We start from the raw sequence: 22,018 nt of genomic DNA, 5'->3' as shown, positions 1-22,018 counted from the left end.
CCTCTTAAATAGCTTTGAAACTGCCAGTTTCAAAACGCTGGAAGACCCAGATGACTGTGGGGACTTGGCACGCTGACATGGAGCTTGCTGGGTAGAGGTGAGCAGGAGAGCATCTCAAATGCAGTCCTCCCTCACCATGGAAAGGTTCCTCCTTGGCCTATCTGGCATGACACTGAGACCACAAATAGCACTTCTATTGGCACAGTGCAAATGATCATGCAGTGAAATGAGAACGTGGTCAAATATCATTCCTCTTCTGAAGGGGTCCTTCTGGAAGAAGGGTGAGACACTGTCAAGAAAATGTTCAAATATTTCTCAGACATTCCCAGGTTGTGCTACAGATAAATGTCATTCTCCAAGGCTGTCAACATGAGCAAAACATTAGTTCCTTGGTAAGAGCTACACTCTTTAAGAGTGACTCATCTACATTTCTCTCTGCTTAATCATGATAAGATCTCAGCATGCATCCCTTCCCTTGGCTCCAAGAGGCTGCAGCTATCTATAACAGAAAGCAAAGCCATGTACCTTGTCAAGCTGAATATGTGCGCAGCTTTATTCAAAAGTTTGTAGGACAATATTTTACTTGCACTTCCCAAGAAACAGAGCATTTTCCTGCCCAGTGCTGCAGAGCAGCCAACGCCTTGTGTGTGGCAATAATGAGGACGGGGATGTGCAAGGTGACGACTCACAGCCTGAAGATAAACACTTCATTTGCAAAGTTAGCACAAACCTAGCAGCACAAAAGAAGGGGTGAAATCCTGGCACTATTTTAAGTCAGCAGAAGTTCTGGATATTGCCATATTAAAAGCTCTATTAGCAACTAGCAGCATAACGTGACTTGTTTCATTTCAGAGAAGAATCGGGAGCAAAGGGGTTTAGATGTGAAATCACGCACAGCCGGTGTTTCAATGCATACAAAATGGAGAGTACTTATTTTTTCTTTCAGCGGTGCCTGTAAATCTTCTTCAGTAATAACAATTATTTAGAGGAAGTGCAGCAACACAGAATCTAAATAAGATCTACAAATTGTATTTTATGGTATGGCAATGTAGCATATTAAAGTTCAGTCCATTTCTTTGCAGTTCAGCATGATTTAATGGTGTGGGAGGCCTAATTTGCATAAAAAAAGAATGAGAGAGGTGCCTTTGGGTTATGAAAGGAGTGCACTCAGCTAAAAATAGACATTAAGGGAAATCTTTAAGGCCTGCATTGGAAAGTGTTTTCTGTGAACTCATTTGTCACTTCTATTATGTACTCATTTTATTTTCAGATTAACAAGATACAAAACATGGAATAAAAAACACAGCTAGAGGCAGAAATCAACCCCAAAAAACAAGGGCTCATTAAATTTATCATGGTAATACTCCTGCCTCCTCAACAGTACTGAAAAAGCTGAAACACCTGTCTTTCTGGATTATTCAACATATCTCCTTGTATCACCTAATTGTGCCGTAAACAGACATATTAACCACATTAACAGCCCTTGCGAGGAAGTTATGTTATAGATACGTGGCACCTGATTCCACTCCACTGCAGAGGGTATCATCTCCTCAGGTTGACATAGGTAGAGAAGATCTGTAACCCTCGTCCAGTACAAGCTTCGGTGTTCCAGGGAAACCATTTATGAACCCCCAACTATGGGACTACATTGTTCTTCATACTGACATTCTTCACAGCTTTGAATCCAAAGGCCATGTTTGCAAGCTTCCTTGCTCTCTCAATTAAAATCATCTTTATAAAAACCTAAACAAATGTACGTTCTGTTTTGAACTAAGTACCACCAAAGGCTGTCTGAATGCTACTGAGCAAAGAGAGATGGTCATCCTGGAAGCACCACCTCTATTAGCCTCTCTTGGAGGAACGCTAGAACCTCTGAGTGCGAAAGATTATTAGGAAATATTTCAGCATTTTTACCTATAGGTATGGGCTAAGACTTTGCACTGCAGAGATGGGCAAAGAGAGGATGAATTGTGTACTGTCTACTTTCATTCACTACTTGAAGCTTGAGCCTGCACCCAGTGAGAACATGAGCAGCTATCCAGCTGACTCCAAGGTCCAGCCTAGCACAATACCTTTCTTTCCCATATCCACCTTACACTTCCCACCCGTGCTCTCTGGAAGCAGCTTTTTCTGCTGTTCTTCCAAACAACTGTCCTCTTCTCGTGGCTACGGCCTCCGTTGTCTTGACTTGCAACTAGATGTCCACTGATACGCCAGTCTTAATGCTGGGTCCAGTCCCTGAGCACAGCACTCATCTCCACTCAGATTATCATTAACTCCTAAGATGAGCTTCTAGTTCTTCCAGCTGTTTCTGCTAGCATTTAAGCTCATCTACAGTGAAGATCCTCAATTAAGTGAGAATTCCCAGAAGCATATCATCAGCGAGTGCTCTCCAAAGACCAGTAACCAATGTACAGACTGAGAGTACTGCCCAGAACACTGACAAAGCTGGCTCTCCTACTGTCAGGCTCTTTTTTTTTTTTGTCTCCAAGATGAATTATTTGACAGAGCTGTGTTACGGAGTCCATCAGAGGCACAACAACAGTGTAATGTAGGAATGTGTGCATCACAGTGCTAATCTGAGGAACAGAGCTGCCTCCCATCACCTTGAATGCTGACTCTATTCCCCATTTCCTAAGTGTTTCAAAGCAGTGTCAAGAGTGATTGTGCTTGTCACCACAGAAGCAGCAACAACTGTAATTCTAACCAAAAAGTTAAATTTATTTGAAGTGTATTTCTGCAATGTGAACAACCCAAGAGGTAAAATTTCATTCCTTGCGAGTCACATCTGGTGTTACCCAAGATGCAGCACTTAACTCCCACGAGCAGACTGCTCCACATCACTCGGTTGTGCATGCCCGCTGGACCTAAAGCACTTGTCTACTCTCATCCACCCTGAAAATGCTACTGCACAGTGACATGGCCAGTGCAATGTGGCCAGGTGACCAGCAGGATGGCGCAGCAGGGAGCAGCCCTTCACGCTTTAAGAAGGTGAGAGCACCCATGAGGATGTGAAGAGAGATAATTTCTGTTCCACATCACCTGCCTTCAGGAGCTATTAATGCTTGTTACTGCAGCAGCCTGCAGCCAGTTGGAAAGACCCACTCCTGTGAGACAGCTCTGCCTTCAGCAGTGACTATGGAGCTATTACCTTGACAAAGGGTTCCCCCGCTGCCTTTCCTTTCTGGCAGGTGATGCTTAGTCATTGTTCTGTATTATGACACCAACTTGCACACAGTAGCTTGACAATTTGCAAGCAGATTATATGGAAGATTCCTCAAGCCGTATCCTGGCCGCAATAATTTCTTCTGATGCAAACTTTTGATACAGGAATTCAGGAGAGCAGAAACTGACATGTCTCCAGCCACCTGAGCTCTGCTGCTTGCTCTTTTGAATGAAACAACAGATTTAGATCCTCAAAGGCTGCCTTTGCATGGAAATGGGTAGTTAACTTAAATCCAGGGATCCACTTCAAATTTCCAGGCTTCGCATCTCACAGGGGCCGAAATGGCCACTAAGCGTTAGAATGAAAATTTATGGAAGCAACACCGAACTACCACAGACTACCTTCTACACTAAATGGCACGGTCAAAACATCACTTGAAATACTACAAGATAGCTGGCTTCCTAAAGTGGGGCCCTGCTCACCAGTGAGGAAACAGCTCTTTTCCAGCTGGGAGAAGTAAGCCACCATCTTGCAGGCAATAAGGCCACCACTGATAAAGGCGACATAAAAATGCTTCTGTTGGAAGGGCACCTTTTGGGTTTTCTTGTACCCTCTCTCAAAACACATGTTACTGCCTATAATTAAAGAAAGGACTTCTAAGTCATCATAAGTCTAAATTCCTATTTTCTCTCTCTGGTATGAATAAATGTCCTGCTTCTTTCTTGATGACTGTGTACACTTTATCACTTGCCCAAAAGTTACCGAGCAGCTGAGGAAATACCAGTATTTGGGACTCTCTGTAATTCCCTGGGTACCACTGGTAGCACAACCAGTTTCTCTCCATCTCTTGGTGAAGCATCAACAGACTGCTGAACAAAGAGCATTGCCAGTTGCTGCCTGTATCCTTCTCGAGCCAGTGTTCTCACACACATGCACGTTTGCATGTCCCAGATTTCGAGAAATGGTATGTGCTCTTTGAAGATTACCCATGCCAACGGATTATCAGTCCACAAAGTTCCACATCCTGCTCCAGCAGTGAGAAATATCCAGAAGCCTCAGGAATGGGGGAAGCAATCCAAAATGCCCAGTACCGATACAAGGCCAAAACTCCTTTTGACTTTTTAAATTCAGTGTTCACAGAAAATAAAATAAACCAGGCTAGAGAATGTAGATGAAAACCCTAGTATGCCCCGAGGACATTCAGGTGAAGAGAAACGGGGAATCTGGTGATCCTTAGCCTGCACCAGAAAAGTCTAGTACAGAGCTTGCTAAAACAGGAGGCTTAGCAGAACCACTACTGGCTTCTTCACTTCACTAGTAACATTTCAAAGGGGACCAAACCAGCTCACTCTACCATTTCTATCTCCCGTGTGAAGTGTTCCGAATCCCTGCTAGTCAGTAAACACTGCAGGGCAGCCATCTTTGCAGCACACCTTTGTTCTCCTCAGTAACAGCTGTGCGATGGAGGGCACCCTCCTGCTCCCCCTCGCCAGGCTCCAGCTTTTCATACTGCTTTGTGTCACTGTAAAGAGCCACAGAAATCAGCAACACTTATGGAGCTCAAGAACTCAAGCAATGAATGGGGAAGTTCTAAATTTGAAATTCTAAAGTTTGAAAGCAGCTAAAAAAAAAAAAAAAATTTAAAAAAATTTAAAAAAATAGAATTACTTCAACAACCAGTGCTGCATCACAGGACAGTATCTGGCACAAGCTATTCTGGTTAATGGCAGTAAAGATGTCTCCCAAAGCTGATAAACACCTTTAATATCAGAGCTAATAACTTGAGGGGGTTTAGGATGGCAAAAAGATGCGGGAAGGAGGAGCGTTTAAACACCCACCCGTGCGCAAGCTGTGCAGACAGGAGGGGCAGAGGGGGCCTGGCGGTGCCCATCCTGTCACCCGTGGTGCGGCTGCGTGGCCGCAGACCAGCCGGCCTTGGAGATCCCAGCCGCTGGCCCCGACGACACGTTCTCGTGGAACAAAGCCCATCTCCCCTAACACAGTTGTTGGTTTTTTTTTTTTTTCCCAGGAACTGGCCCATATGGAATAAAATAAATAAATCGCAAGTATTTTGTGAAGGGACGGAAAAAAAAAAGTTCCTGCTGTACATAACTCGGGGGAGCAGATGTTTTTCCATTAGCTCACTGCTCGCTGCTACACTGGCTCTCTTTACATTTCTCGTGCATGGCATGTTCTTCAGAATATTTTTTTCCTAGCGTCAACTAGCATGTTACTGAGACAGCAGGTAGCCCACTCCAGCCCCACTGTAACTACAAGGAATAGTTATTCTAGTAGTTTCTCTTTAAACGCTCCTAGCCTTAGATCTACCTGGTGAGGTCTGCAGACTGTGCTTAGCAGGCATTTAGCCAATCTTAGATCAAATTACCAGACCTACTTTGCTGTGAGTGGCCATATTTGGTAAAGTATTGGGTTAGTCAAGAAGCTAAATAGTCAGATATGAAGTACTACTAAAGACAAACGAAGTGGACATTGTAGTTAAAAGTAAAGCTTATAATACAGCAACAGGAGCTGGAATATTAGAACTCTTATTAAAACTGGCTTGCAACATTCTAAATAGTGCATACAGTTATTACTGCGTGGAAATATAATCACACATACTTCAGATAAGAAATCACTCCAGTTACTCAAAGAGCTTAAAACTATTAAAACTATTTGTTTCCACTACTGGCACGCTTTGCTCTCTGGGTCAAAAGTGATCTTACAAAAATGTCAAATGAAGGTAAATTTCTGTCATAAATTTGAACCATTTCAAGTCTATTTACCTTAGTCAAACAGTTTGACTGTATTTTCTAAACAGAACAGAGGAGTACTGACACGATTTTAAAAAGGAAATAAGAGGTAGAAATAGTTCCTAGGTCAGACATTTCTCTTAGTAACACAAGCAATTTTATCACCAGTAGTCTCAAGGATTCCCCTTGCAGATCTTCCTGCAACAAGAGGTGGAAGGAGTTAACAAGCTTTGGCAATGCTGCCAAAGTTCCTTCCCTTCTCTCAAAGTTGAATTCAAGCTCTCAGTCACAAAAAGTAGAACAAAGAGGAAAAAACAGCATATGGATCGCAAAAAGAACACCTGTCCCAGAGCTGCAGCACAGCAGCATGCACACTGCAGCACCCTCCCTTAGTACTCCTTCAAATGACCAGCTAGGGCCAAGAATAATGTTTGTTTAGGCTTCTTAATGGTAAAGCCTAACTAGACAACTCTCTCCTTTTAAGAAGCCATTACATTTCAAGAGGACTGGGAGGTTATTGTTAAAAGGGACCAGACAAGCTGTGTTAATCACAGTCTTTGCTGCAGAACACTTGAGAACAGAGTAATGCTCGTTAGCATTCCTGTAAGCGCGCCTGCCGCAGGGAGTGAACAAGCTCTCTAGTCTTTGGGGACAGCAGACCTTGTACTCTTCCCAAGCTAACTGTGACTATCTGCAGGGAGAACAGGAAGATATGGAAGCCCACTGAAGAAATGTGCTAAGTACCCTGCTGCAGATGACTGTACTCCCAGCTGGTCCTACAAGAGATGGCTGGACATAAGATTAACAGTGAGAATTCACAGTTTTATTGAGATGTGTGAAAGAGAAGACAACTCCTCCTAGAGACCACAGATCCATCAAGTAGCTCTTTGGTTGCTAACAGTAAGCTACAAAAAATTGCTTGCAAAGCTCAGTACCCACTGGTGCAAGGAAAGCCAAGGTGCAGCAGCCATTATATAGTGCAGCACATACGGATTTAGCAGCTGCACTTCCAAAGCTGCTGCTTTTTTATTTTACCTACATAATGGTGCAGAAAAGTTACAGATAAAAACTAAGTCTATGCCCTCTTATGCATGAGATAAGCTCTTTTGTCCAGTAAGAAAGATACTTAACTATTTGCACAGGGTTTACAGCCTCACGCCCTTCAGCCACTGTTAAAAGAATGCAAATGTTCTCAGGCAATAATTGTGAGTGCAACAAGGGCTCTCCAGTTCCAAGGGACTGAGGATGCTTCTGCAGAAGGCAAGAACTCCTGTTGCAGCTGCAGCTGGAGGGTGACAGTAAAAACTCCCCCACAAAAGCACCATCTGACAGCTACCACCCACTGACCACCCCCTTGGAAGCATCTGTGCTGGCTTTGCGGCCTGGCCTGGCCAGGCCACAGGTGGGCTGTGAGGATGGCCTCACATAGCTGCGGGACAGCTGGGTTTGGGTGCCTCTTTCCAATCCAAGTGCGGAAAGCTCCAACTGGATCAGTCGGTTGGTACCATTAGGTTTTATGCCTGGGGGATATGAAGTGGCACAGAAACTGTAATGGCTCTAATGGATTCCAGACGATTGCAGCCTGGCGCCCTAAATCCATACCCACACACAGAGACATGGCCAGCTGCGTCCTGTTAGTGTCTGAAAAGGACGGATGTTTTGTTATAAATGTACTGTAGTTTGAGGTTAGGAAATGGTAATAATTTTATCTAAAGATTTATGATTCACGATAAAAAGGTTAAAGTGTTAATGACAACAAAAACAACAATACACAACTCACTTCCCAAAGGCCGATTAACATTTTTGCCCTTTAGAGATAGGACACTGAGGTATGAAAAAGTTAGGCAGCTTGCCTAGAGTCACCAGATGAGTCATTGACTGAAAAAGGACAAGTCCAAGCTAAGCTAAACCTGATAGAAATCTACAGCACACTGGTGTGGTTCTGTCATGAATATGAAGGGACTCCAGATGCAGGGATCACAATATTACAGTAATCGCTTGTTGCCTTCCACAGATGTTAATTTTGGGCTGAGCTGTAACGCAAAATCACATGACTACCTCAACTGTTTGTAACCATGCATTTCTGTTTAATCTGTTGTTTATGAAACATCTCTGTTTTGGAAGTTATTAACTTGTTATGAGTGTGCCTGTTCCTTCTTTCCCCTCCTGTTCCAGATGGGAATGATTCAAATATGGGGGGGTCAGTGATACCCTTTTGGACTACTGCACTTACTACGCCCAGTGTAAGGTCTGACTCCCTTTCAAAGAAGTCCTCTAGTTATCCAGGCACTGTGCCCTCCTCCACAAAGACTACCCCAAAACACCTGCATCTCTCCTCATCCCTCAGGATACCAGAATGCAGCGACTTCCCCACTACAGCATGAAGAGAAAGGGCACTACCTCACCAAGAGCTCATTAAGGTTCATCCATAACAATAACTGGCTTCCGTAATGAAATCACAAAGCAGTCACTGTAGGTATTTCCAGAATATCAATCCTGATACAAGTCTAGTTAAATGTAGGCATGAAACAAAACAAAGATTTAAAAAATGACAGGACAGAAAAGTTACAGCTTATAAAAATAAATTCTGTGTAAAAGAATTAATTAACACCTTTGAGAAAGGCAGTTGATTTATGCTGAAAAATAATCGTAGCAATTCACAGGTAGGTCACAGCAAGCACTAGGCCTTTATTGCTTTTGTCTTTTCACACAGCAGCAAAAATGTTAAGTGCCTAAAGCTATCTGCAGGATGATGGACAACAGACACCTGACTATTCATTACAATAAACTCTGGGGTTTTTTGCTCCCCACCAGCCTCCTCCGCAACCTTAAATCAGGAACATACACTAAATAAAGCAAAAACTTGCTAGTGTTTTTGAAGCCCACAGCACATCATTGAAATTTACCCATAAGCCATTAAGTGAACATGTGATTAACTTAAAGGGTGATGAATTCCATAAGGTAACTTAATTTGTTCTTTAATAGTTAGTCAAATTGTAACAAAAAGAATGTCACATATTTTGTACCAGAACTGAAGTCTAATTGGTAGGAAATGGCCCACAAAAACAGCTATAAAAATCTTTGCTGAAAAGTAGGGTGAGACTGCCAGGTTTTATGTGAGAATTGTCCATTGTACAGATTAGCTAAATGAGAATTTGAAAGGTTCTCCTGCATATAGAATAGCAAATTATCAGCAAGGTTCCAACGGGTTCTGCTTGCTTTCTTTTTTTTTTCATTGCAAATTGTAGCAGAGACATCTAAGAAGCAATCACAGCACTCAAATGTAATTTCAGGTGCACAGCTGTGCGCCCAGTTGTGGAAGAAAAGCTGTGTGTCTTAAGAGCAAAACCGCAGGGTCAGAAATCCTTCTGTCAGTCCTGAAATGGTGGAATGCAAATGGTAGAACGTGCTGTGCAACCCTATTCCTCACTGAGTGTCCTACATAAAACCCTTTCACGAGTTTGGAGACCGCCTCTGGGCAGAGTTCCTTCTCACTGTTCTCTTTTCCCTTTACATGCTCTGCTGTAGCATCTCAGCACAAGTGTCTCAAACTGACGTGCAACCTACAAGTCCTTGGGAGATTCAAACAGTCAAGGATAAAATGAGCAGAGGACTTACTCTTTTTAATAATTTTCACTTAAACCTCAGCAAAGACTGGAAAGTTCCCACTTTAAACAACACTTAATGTGTGGTTTGCCCAGTCTTATTACAGGCAAGCACACAGGAAAAGGAGAATTAAAATAATTGTCCCTACCAACTTGTTAATTGTCCCTACCCATTTGTTAATGAAGAAGATCTACCATCTTCTTTTAACAGCATATTTTAGTGATGACTGAAGTTTTCTGTGTGTTATGGGAGACACAGAGGTGAGCTGAAAAATCGCACTACTCCAGTATTTTATTTTTTATATTGAATCAAATAAGTGGTATTAAAAAAAACAAAACAAAAACAACAGCTACGATAGATAGATTTCCTGCTAGAATATGGACATTTTCAACTCAGCTACTGATTTCAGCTTCTCCATTAATATTTATTTAATCTCATTCACCACTGGAAGGAAGAAGAAATTTGAGGTGGTCCAGGTCTTACCAGCTTGTAGCCAAATCTGTTCAAGAGCTGTCCACAGCTGCATAGGTCCTTGCTTCATTGTACTGCTCTGCATAGTTATTTCAGACATGGCCTGTTCCAGTCTTGATGCAGCAAGGGACGAGGCTCGCTGTGACCCTATGGACCAAAAAAACAAGAACAATATTGCATTTCATAATTATTTGGGATACTTCTTTGACTAACTAAGGCAGCAGGTCTGATTCTCCACTCCCTGCATCACTTTTATGTAATAAGAACTCCACTGAATTCTGGTGTGACCAACTGGAGAATCATGTTTTAGAAAAGGTTAATTTACTGAAAAAAACACACTAAATTACCCAAAGGCTGCAACTCAAACAAGTGAATTAAGAGACAGACAGTAATTTTATAAAGGTCTGCTTAGCATTCATCAAGGAAGCAACTGTATTTCACTCATTTGGAAAGCAGAACTCTACCAGCAAGTATTTCCCACAAATACTTATTAGTAACCCATTTTATAAGCACCCACACTGTCACCATGCAATTACAAAACATGGCTCACTAATGTAAAATCTTAGTACAGCATTACAGAAGTGCTTGGCACCGTTCACACAGCACAGACATCTCAAGTGACATGAATATTGTTCTACTGTTGTAGAGGCAGCACGGTTTTTCATTTAACCTTGGGGAACAGAAGGCTTAGCGCTTCGACTACATTAACCTTTAGTCTGTGCTGTAACATTTACGCAAGAATCAAGTATTTAGTGCCCACATCTCTGGAAACAAAACAGCGCAGCAAAAGCTACTCCCAGGAACAACGCGGGGACAGAGACCACATTCTCCAGTACAGCGAGCACGATTATACCGGTGAGCTGACCTCTCAGAGGGATACCAAGAGGCTGGTAACAAAATAAGGAGCTACAAAATGAGTTTTCAGAGTTGACCTTGTAAAGCTTTGGGAAATAAATATTTTAATATACATAGGTTTAATGTGACTCTAAGATTGATAAGCTCTTTCTCCTGAGAGCTGTTGTGACTGAAGCACTTGCACTCATTAGCATTACTCTTCCATCTGTCCTCACAGGCCAACCTTGCAGACCACAAGATCCTGGAGTTAAAATCCCACATTTGCTCACCACAGTCACACTGAGGGAGAAGCACAGCCTAGAAACAGGTACTGGAAGGAGCTGGAATGGCTCTGGGCAAGGGAAGGGACAGAAAGGCAAAAAACCTGTCACGGGGCATGTGCACTAAGTGGTGTCTCTGGGACGGACAGCATGCTTTTCCATCCGGCAGGTGCTGAAGAGAGGGCTGCCAAAGCACACCTCCTGGCCAGCACACCGTCACCTGGGGCCGGGGAGCCAGCAGGCAGAGCAGTACAGTCCCCTGGCCGTGCTCCCCTTGGCCAGTACTTTTCTGAGCGCTGAACTGAGACCCAGCTTTCTGCCGGGAGCGAGCAGAGGCTCGTTTCCACCCCACGCTTTTTGCAAAGACCCCCCTACAGCATGGGGCAGGATACAGCCCGCAGCTCTACGGCAGCCGGCACTGCCGGCCTCCGAGAGTGGCCACAAGTGCAACTGGAAGCCTAAAAAACTGCTATGGGAAATATCTGTGCCATTATCTCACCACTAACTAATGTCATTCATTTTAAGGCGGAGAACTTCAAAACAGCCCTGCAGCACAGGCGCCTCCCACAGCTCCCTTGGAAAATGCAAATGTGCTCTTCCAAGATGCATTTCTTAAATTCCTGCATATTTTCAAAGACGTTCCTGATCTAATGTTCCAAGAGATGACAGTGCAGTAATGTAGCAATTATGGCTTTAATGGCAGGAAAAGCCATAATGCTTTGCATGGAGAATTTATTATATTGAACAGTTTATTTAATGGATCCACCTTCAGACTGTTTCACTGCACAGGATTCCTCCCCTGCCCTGCCCTGCCCACTCAAACTCCTGTCCCGCATCCCTTCCTCCACCTGGGAGAAATTTCACTGCAACTTCCAGGAATCCCAAGTCAGACAAGGGTTGTTTAACACAGGGAAAACTACCTGGCACTCACCCCCAAACACAGACAGCTTCTTTGCAGGGCAGAGGTAACAAGAAAATGGCCATGTGAACAGCCAATGATGTTATTAGGAGCACTCGGAAGTTAGGGCAGACCTCTTGCCTTCTATGTGGCAAGCTAACTTGGAAAAAATTACATGGGCTTTGGACATTTTGCAGTCAGCCTAACCAGATTCTTATATTAGCACTGCTGATCATGTTAATATGTTTCAAAAGCACTTCTGTGCCAAGCCTGCCCTCTTTCAGAAAGGCTTTCTGGAGCTGTGTTTCCTGCAAGAACCCCTATGCAATGCTGGTCTGATCGCATGGGGTAGGCAGATGGGCTGGTGTTTTATTGACATCCTCACAGAGCTCAGGGAAATCCGCCTTTCCTTACAAGTCAATCCAAGGTGACTACGTCACTACAAGGCACCTTTGTGCATTTTGAAGAGCTTCACATGCTGCTGTGAGGCTAAACAGCCAATTAGGATCTACCTAAGCATCCTTCCCTCGCAAAGCAGGCTTTACAGGAATATTGCTATGAGCTAGTTGCACCTGAAGGAACACGAGCTAGACGCTCACTCCTGTTCTCCTTCTCTTCATTAGTTGAGTAGTAGCCAAGAGGGGAAAGCCTGTGATTTGAGGCCGGTCTTGCCCAGCGCTGCGGACTTCAATCTGCACAGCCGTAAAAAGGGAACCCAAGTTACTTAGCAATTTACAGCAAAGGCTCTCTGCTTTTAACAGCCTTTGGCATTCCAGTCCTCTGATGTTTATTTTCTTTTCCATTTCAGCCTACACAAGGAAGCAAAACACACTAGGCAGAAACTATCCAACTCCTTCCCATCCGTGCCCAGCTTCACACAGATACATTCCTTGTTCTAGACACACACACCAGATGAAAAGGCTCTCTCCATCGCAGTCCATACCTGCACATTTAACAGCTGTAGAGTCCTGCATCTGGGCAGGAACAACCCCAGGTTCCAGTATAGGTTGGGAAATTACATATTAGAGAGCAGTGTAGGGGAAAGGGACCTGGGGGTCCTGGTGGACAGCAGGATGACCATGAGCCAGCACTGTGCCCTTGTGGCCAGGAAGGCCAATGGCATCCTGGGGTGTATTAGAAGGGGTGGTTAGTAGATCAAGAGAGGTCCTCCTTCCCCTCTACTCCGCCCTGGTGAGACCACATCTGGAATATTGTGTCCAGTTCTGGGCCCCTCAGTTCAAGAAGGACAGGGAACTGCTGGAGAGGGTCCAGCGTAGGGCAACAAAGATGATTAAGGGAGCGGAGCACCTCCCTTATGAAGTAAGGCTGAGGGAGCTGGGTCTCTTTAGTTTGGAGAAGAGGAGACTGACGGGTGACCTTATTAATGTTTATAAATATATAAAGGGTGAGTGCCACGACGATGGAGCCAGGCTCTTCTCGGTGGCAAACAATGATAGGACAAGGGGTAATGGGATCAAGCTGGAACACAAGAGGTTCCACGTAAATTTGAGAAAAAACTTCTCAGTAAGGGTGACAGAGCACTGGAACAGGCTGCCCAGGGAGGTTGTGGAGTCTCCTTCTCTGGAGACATTCAAAACCTGCCTGGACATGTTCCTGTGCGACCTCACCTAGGCGTTCCTGCTCCAGCAGGGGGATTGGACTAGATGATCTTTTGAGGTCCCTTCCAATCCCAAACATACTGTGATACTGTCATACTGTGACTTGATGATCTTGAGGGTCTCTTCCAACCAAAATGATTCTATTATTTGCTACTGCTGTTCTAACCCATCTCTGCTGGACTACTTGTAGGAATGCTCCTTAAAGCTTGTCTGCCTAAACAAACTCTGTAAGAGAATGTCTTTGCCAGCCTGGCCCTTCTGGACTGAAAGAGGCTCAGCCACAGCTCTGAATCTCAGGCAAGAAATATGGTGACCCTGGGGGTGGGCTGAGGGCTGCTGGAACCAGGAAAGAGTGTGGGGACAGCTGTGTCCCGAGAGAGGAGGGGGCACGTATTGCACCGGTGTCACTCTGACCTCAGGGGGACAGGGGAAGCCTGAAAAACTTGAAGGAACATTAAAAAAAAAGTCTCTGAATGTATCATTATAAAACGTCTCTTCCAAAGGAAAAGTAGATCTTTATGTGCTAAAACAGCCCACAAAACCTGCCTCATAGAACTTTAATGTCATGCCTCAAAATACATGCAAATGTTTGCATAAGAAGATATCACATCAATTTGTTATTTTAATGCAGTTGCTTTCTCTTTTTAACATCTCCACTAGACAGAATGTAAACTTCACATTTTACAATAAAGCCTTCCACACATTTTGGAAAGAAATCATAAAAATAACAAAATTGATTTTGTTGTGATGAGTTCTGCATATAAGCCATACAAAATATATCTAAATAATTTTAAAGCACCATTCTTGGGTTGTTAAGACCAAAAAGGTCCAAGTTTAATATTTTGCATCTATGAAAAAATTACTGTCAAAATAGAAATGTACCTCAGTAGATTTACTAGGCTTACAAGAAACACAGAATTCCCCAGCCTAAATCACTTCAGGCAAGAGCATTATAAGATAAGACTAAATCAGAAAAAGAATGAAAGAGCAAGGCAGCTGACTGATATCAGTGAATTTACTTAGGAACACTGCTTCAGTTAGAAGATGAAGAAAATAAAGAGGAATTAATCTTCCTGGCAGCAAACCTAAAATTCTGGCACAGCAAGTAATCTCATTGTGGTCTGAGGGAGAGGCCAGCGTCAAACCCAGCTGCAGTAATCCCCCGTTCATTGACGAGCCCAGAGATCACAGAGCGTCTGTGCGCTACAGCGATACTGCTGTGTGCTCCCACGGGGTTTCATGATGGGAATCAGAGCCTGTTCCAGAACCATGCAAAAATATCGGACCTCCTTCTAAGTAGGCAGCCACAGCCTCAGCTCCGGAGAGGCACAAGGGAGAGCAGGGATGGAGCTGTACCCTCCAATCTCCTCCCACTGTCTTCCAAGAGGCTCCCAACCAGGCCAAGAGCCGCAGCTGCCTCCCTGCTGCGGATGGAGAGCGGCAGCACCCGGAGCCGGGAGAGCAGCACAGAGCTGCACAGCCGTGCTGAACACAGCCAGCCCAGCCCTGCCATAAGGCAGGCGCTGCAATCTCAGTACGAGCCCTGTCCTCACATTCATTGTGGGTGCCACTGTGTTAGCATGGAGACCCACATTCTCCAAGTGGAGGAGGAATACATTTCTTGGCTAAAACCAAAGTGCATTCAGCACACATCACTTTATGTGCGTGAAAAGCTGCTTTAAAGCCTGTACTTTACATTAATTTGCTCTTTCTGGCAGGCAGCACCACAGCACACAGCACTTTCTGCCGGACTACAGCTGCTCCATGGCACGCTGGCAGCCAGAACTGGGCTCAGAGCACGCTGGGACAGGTACCCAACCTCGGTGCTTTTTGAGGAGGGCACCACATGGACACCAAACATGCCTGGGCTTTGCTGCGACTCTGGTAGAGGTGCTGCCCATCTGCAGCAGAGGAGCGAGCAGAAGGCAGGAATAAGGTCTTAGAAGCATGGCACCCCCGCGCATAAAAATATTACAGGCTCTGCTGGTGACAATTTGATCTCAAAATCTCAAACCATGCTGTGATGTGGGTGTAGCCCACAGCTGGCCACACTCCTTTCTCCAGACAATTACAAAGCAAACTCCAGAAGGGCATGGGTTCTACACCCAGAAGGCCTTTTACACACCAGCTGGGGCTGAAGGGGCAGGGATCTGTCCAGGCTCAGCCCCACAGTCCAGTCACTATAAGCCACAAACTGTTTCAGCAGCACAGTGAGCATTGGATGGACAACCGAAGTACTGTGGCAAATACTATTTCTTTTGGTTTTTGTTGCTTTCCTAGTAATGCCCAGTGGCTGATGGACTCTGCAAACTACCTACAGTGTTTCCCAAGTAATTTTCCTATATTTGCTGAAAATGAAAGCCCATTTTACGGACCAGCATCAGAGATGATAGGGGATATTTCACAATTATTGAAATGATGACTATCCAAAATGATTTTGTATCAGCAAGAAACTTTCAGGTCATTTCCACACCCCTTTCCAGATAATTTTTAATATGTCAAAACAGCATATATTAATTTAATATATAATCTTCATCTACTTGTGCTGAATTTGGCTTATTGTCTTTAATTAAGCCAATGACTATAGAATGCTGTCATACAAACAATGAGAAAACTATAAAAAATACTGAGGCTCATCTCAGAAAGGGTAATAAAATGGAACTGGAAACGGAATAAACAGATTAAAAATTACATAAACAAGTGTGTATAGAATCAGTAGGATTACAATGTTGTAAATATGGACCCTAAGGTTTTAACACTATAAACAAATGAGCAGGCATGGTGAATAATGTTTTGATGGCGGAATGTCTGCATGCCCAAGACCTAACCTTGTAATGCTTTTTAACCATTGGGGGATGTAAATGGGGGTTAAACACACATTATTTAATACAAGTCATGTACTCAACATGTAAGAACTTGTCCTCTATCTCAGCCATATATGCTGAGCATGTGACTTCAGTGTTACCAATTTCAAATTTTCAAGATTAAGACTCAGACAAACCCTAGTTCCCTAGTCTCAAAGCATGAGACTTGTTTAAGTGTTAGCTGGTTTTTTGTATATTTTTGTAAATAAGCTTTTGTATTCATCTTGCCCAGTTTCTTAGTCTGCAAGGTTCATTTTTTTACAAGTGTTTCTCTACATCCACAAGGGTAGAAAGTTGGTTCCCTAAAAAACAAACTCAAATTAAAAGGCAAGTTTCTCACATAATCATCTGACTTTGAGAGTTAGGGTTTCAGAGGAAGCATCAACTATCATGAGACTTATGATAAAATCACAAGTCAGCAGCACTCTCTGAAAGCCTCCTTTCCCCTTCCTGCCAAGATTAGCTTCGATGTCTCAGTTATTTCCATCTGACTGTATCTGTTACTGTGAATGTGTATTTACCATTAAAACAGCATCACAAGGTTTATGTACAAATCCCAAACCAAATCACCTTCTAACAGGAATTAACACTCTCACTCAGCTTTCCAAATCCACAACAATAGCTGGCTTGATCAGGACATCTAAAAAGGATTAAATTGGGGGTAGGAGGAGGAGAAAGGAAAAAAAAAAGGCTGAATCATACAGTTCTTGCAGAAGATAGTAAACTCCCATCTAATGACTTACATGCTCATCTCAGAGAACTTTAAAAAAGAAAGCACGAACCTGTATCTTTGTTTTATATATGAGGAATCCAAGGTACAGACAAACTACAGTGACATATTCTGCAACAGAGATGGCCCTGGAGACAGATCTGGACCTCCTGCCCACTAGCCCAGCAACACATATGTGTGCAGCCCCCCATCTCACTGAAGAAAATAAAACATTCCTCTCTCACAAACGCTTGCATTTAGGATGGGAAAGCACAAATCTTGTTTCCTCACCAGAATCAGTATCATGAGCATCTGGGAGTGTGAGATGCAGTCCATTATGCTTTTTGATCACTGGTGTTTCAGTCACGCTGCTTCCTTTCTCAGAGCCACTGTAAAGAGAGAGAGAAAAAAAAAAAAAGAAAAAAAAAGAAAAAAAGGTGTTACCTGGCCACCTTTTAGTGAAGAGACACTGTTCTCCTTGAAGCAGGCAACAGTCTCATCTAGCTGCCACTGGAACTGAAAACTCAAGCCTTCCAGTTGCAGGCGATAAGCTTATTGAACGAGTTGTTTCAACACCCTCACCCTGCCGATGGAGAGGAAGCTCAGAGACATAGTGCCCAGCAAGGGCTCCAGGGCACACGCCACTATTAGTCCATTTGGCTTTTGGGGTTTTTGCAAACCGCTGGATGAGAAATATGTTGGCAGCTAGAAGAGAGCCCAAAGGAGGCCAACCAGCAACCCCACACCTGGGAAGAGCCACCATCCCTTGGGCTTGTCTGCAGGAGGATTTGCTCACAGGTCTGCTGTGCTGATCTTTTTGAAACAGACCAATTACGATTTTCCACCCAGGTGCTAATTTCTTCATTTCAAATTATTTTTTTTCTCCTCTTCCATCTTTTGTTCTGTTCAAACAGAGGAGGAAGATAAAGCTAACACACAGCACAGCCTTATGAAAGGAAGACTGTCTGGTCTGCTCTTCTACTAGATTTCTGTCCTCACAGCAAAGGTCTTCCAAAGGGAAACTCCAAAAGAAAATAATCATGCACCTCATGAAAATCACTTAATGCAGATCTCTTGAGCCTTCCTGTCACCACATAGTCTGCCATGCCCCCAGGATCAGATGGTGATGATATCTCCTCTCATCATCCATTAAGGGACAAAATATCAAAGGGAAAAGTGATTGCCCTGGCTACTTTTTCTGGCACACTTCCAAGCCTGCAGCTTTGCTTTTGGCCAATACTCCTCCAAGGAAACAAGCTCTCACAGAGTCATTACTGCTGTGGACACCTCATCTTCCAGTTCCATCAGTCCTTTGGTAGGGATTGCACAGGATTCCCTTGAATTTGCATTAATCTAGCACAAGAATTAGCCTGGGACTGCTATTTGGTTTTAACCATGATTATTCTGTTATCACAGAAAACAACAGAAAAAGATAAACCAAGTCTTGTCCTTTCAAGCTAATAATATAGGACTAAAAGCCACTTACTGTTGTTCATCATAGAGGTAATCATATTTATAAGAGCTAATTAACATTTTACTTGGGCTTTGGGATCAAACATGACAGTTTTTGTTAATGAACCCCAAATTCTTCGGCATTTGACTCTGCACAAATCTCTGGCCTTGAGTGGGCCTCCCTGTCTTTCACACTGGTTTCCCCACCGATACCCCCATAATCCCAACCTGAAACCAAGCGGACTGCATTGTGCAAAACAGCCCCTCGCAACAGCTTTATTTGTTGCGCTGGAGAAGGGCTGAAAATGAACTGCTCCTTCAAAGCTGCAGTACAAGGCCTTCTGCCAAGAAAGCTTTTCCATGCACCACCACAGACGGGACAGTAGCCAAATGATTTGCCTTCTGCATACGACACTGGAAAGGCTGACAGCGGGACACGTTGCCACGCCACTGCCCACGTTTTTGAAAGGTGGGTCAGGCAGTACATAAAATGATCACAAAAACTGCTGAAGGAAGCACTTGATTGTAAGCGGCTGCAGAGGCACTGGTTTATCAGAGAAAAGACAAGATGAGACTTGAGCATGGCATATGAATAGCTGCCTGGGGAGAAAATATTGAGCCCTGAAAGACTCTCTGGTCTAGCAGAGTCATTGTAAGATTACAAAGGCGGGAAACTTAGGTCAGAAAAATGCAATCAAACGTAACTAAAGTGCTATTTAATTGTGTGGGAGATTAGCTACTGACTGAACTAGTAACCTGTATTGGGTGCAACAGCTCTCAACTTCGTGTAAATACAGGCTTCTCTTTCTCAAGAGGCCCTAAAAAATGTCTGTGTCCAAGTCTCACTGATAAGAATTCCCCTTACGTCCCTTTGCAAGCCCAACCTGGAATATTTTACACATTTGTTAGTTGATACTGCTGCAATTTAATATAAAGGGCTTTCTGGGTCACTGAATCCAGTGTAAAACTGCAAGTGCCAAGTTCTTTCTTGTTACCTCTCAAGCAGTACTTCCCAACAGAAAATGCTTTATGAAGTATTCTTCAAAAAAGCCAAAAAACCCCACTGGGAATAGCAGTGAAATACCTATTAGAGTTTCTAAAAGCAAAACCAAAGCAATTTGTTTTGTTTAGGCTTCTGTGGCTAAAGCTTACCAAAAGCCTCTAAATCTATCTCATCTTTGTTTTTTAAGTATAATAGCCAAAACACAGCTTGGGATCCGAATGCAGTCCAAAATTATTTGACTGTTTTCCAATGTACTCCCTTCAGTCTCAGGCTTGCAGCCCCCAATTGCAAGAGTAAATCTTAGTCATAATTGTTCAGCGTGGATTTGATCAGCTTCATGAAGGACTACTCATTGGGTATAAAGATTATTCATGTGAGAGGCACACAATTGAATCCCTAGCTAAAGAGACTAAGGCAATCAATGATTCCAGCATGCAGGAGACCATTTCTCTGCTGTTATGTAAATATCTTGATTTTTGTGTTTGGTCTGCTGCTCATTAGCTAAATCAACAAGGAATTACTAATCATCCCTCAAGGGCAAGTTTGGTATAGACACGCATCATTCTGTACATATACTTCTGGTGTTTATAAAGCTTATGTAAATGCATACAGAAACTGTGGAACAATACACGCTTCATCAGTCTGCTGTCGTGACTTGCCAGCAAGAATGCTGTCCATCCTATCAAACACAACCTCTATGGACATTACAGGCAAGAGATAAATACAGCCTTGGCATAACATCCCCAAGACAGTTGTACAACAGTAGCGTGACTGGGACAATATCCAAAGGGTGTGGGAAGGAAAAAAACCCAACCTGGTAACTTCCCCACTTTCTAAACTTCTCCTTTTGGAGAGGAAGCAGATGAGAGGCCGGGAACAAGCAGTGAACTGTTTACAGGCAGATTTACTAGGACAAGGGAAGGGAGAAAGATGCTACAATCCTTTAGTCCTCTCCCTGCCCAGTTAGCACCAGGCTATGCAACTGGCATGCAACCACAGCATGTGACAGTCTTGGCTGTGTGCTTCTCCTTGGCTTACTCAGTTCAGGACTGTGTCACCCCCACACATTCCTGGGTGATGCCGCTACTCTGCAGACTGTGAACAATAGCTGATGGATGCTCAGACTACTAGGAAGGAAAAAAACATATCTGCTCCGCATTCTGGACATTTGAATATGGATAGAAATGTTTAGACATTTAAACATTCAGATCAGAAACTCCTGGTTCAAACTACTTCAATCTTAAAACCCTGAGGCTGTTTTTTGGTTTGTTTTTTGGGGGTATTTTTTTGTCTGTGTTTTTGGTTTTGGTTTTATTTTGTTGTTTTAAATCATGGCTATTAAAATCTTGCTGTTGTTCTTTTAATCACAGCTAGAAATATTATGTTTCTTTTTAGCAGTACTGTTAATTACCCTTTTTGCAAAATAACTTAAGTATCTAGACAATTAAAGATGATAACTGCATCTCTATTAGGAAATCTGAACTTGTCAGACAGTGGAAAAAGCTTACCTGTGCTGTAAAACATTATATACCATCTGCCACATCTGCAACATCTGCCTGCATGTCACTAGAGCCTCTTCAGGTCCTTTATGTATCCATTCCAGTTTTACCTTGGTGAAGAGTAGGCTGCAAGATGAAAAAGAATAACTTCTGTTTTATTGGCATCTCATAAACGTAGAGAATCAGTATCACTCTAGCGAGATCCTGGCAACCACCATTTTTACTTGCTTTGTATGTGTAGCAATAAAATAAAACACCGTAGCACAAAACATTTCACTTGGCTCAACTTTGATTCCCCACAAGGAGATGAAAGGATTAACAATATTCCTCAGCTGCAGTCAAATTTGTGTCACAAAGCTGGCAGGACAGTGTTAAAAGCAATGCACTGCAAAGCAAAGCTAACAAGGTGATACATACAGTGAATCTCATTTTACGTTGGACAGCATTAAAAACAGAATAAAAAGGAATTGTCATAACACATATGCCAGACTGTTTTCTTAGTCTGGCATCTTCCCATAGTACTGGCTTATATAATAAATTTCAGACAAAAATCTCTACGTGCTGAATATACGCAGACAATCATGTAATGCCTCACAGGAAGGAAACGCGTTTTCTTAACCCCAGCTGGCGATCACCTCACGCCCGCAGGCAAGACAGCTGATAGCCCTTGTACATTCTTGTTCTAGGTGGTGTAACTGCTGCTACTACTCTTATACCTAGAGAATAGGTATTTGTACAGACCACTGGAATTCAGCAGGATTAGGTCAAGCAGAGGTTAGAAGATAGATTTGGCAATGACACAACTTACCACTTGCTGCTAGCATGGCTTTTAACACCATCTGTCACAACATCCATTTTATTTTTTT

At 43.3% G+C, this 22,018-nt stretch overlaps 1 protein-coding gene across 6 annotated transcripts in view; it reads right to left on the bottom strand.

Annotated features, from left to right (window-relative positions):
* TTC7A (tetratricopeptide repeat domain 7A) overlaps positions 1-22,018 on the bottom strand; it is a gene marked incomplete at its 5' end in the record, with an annotated part of 177,232 nt that overhangs the window by 40,328 nt on the left and 114,886 nt on the right. For all 6 annotated transcript variants that reach the window (XR_014183642.1, XR_014183643.1, XM_082048591.1 and 3 more), the window contains 3 exons: positions 10,006-10,140; positions 17,490-17,587; positions 21,162-21,278. Coding sequence is in view for 4 of the 6 variants with exons in the window: in XM_082048591.1 (XP_081904717.1) it covers positions 10,006-10,140; positions 17,490-17,587; positions 21,162-21,278 (350 nt within the window). The remainder of the gene's footprint in view (positions 1-10,005; positions 10,141-17,489; positions 17,588-21,161; positions 21,279-22,018) is intronic.

This window comes from Streptopelia decaocto, assembly GCF_964273445.1.
Source record: "Streptopelia decaocto genome assembly, chromosome: 3".
Classification (NCBI taxonomy): Eukaryota; Metazoa; Chordata; class Aves; order Columbiformes; family Columbidae; genus Streptopelia; species Streptopelia decaocto.
Note: the sequence above shows the minus strand (reverse complement) of the source record. Positions and strands in the feature narration are given on the sequence as shown.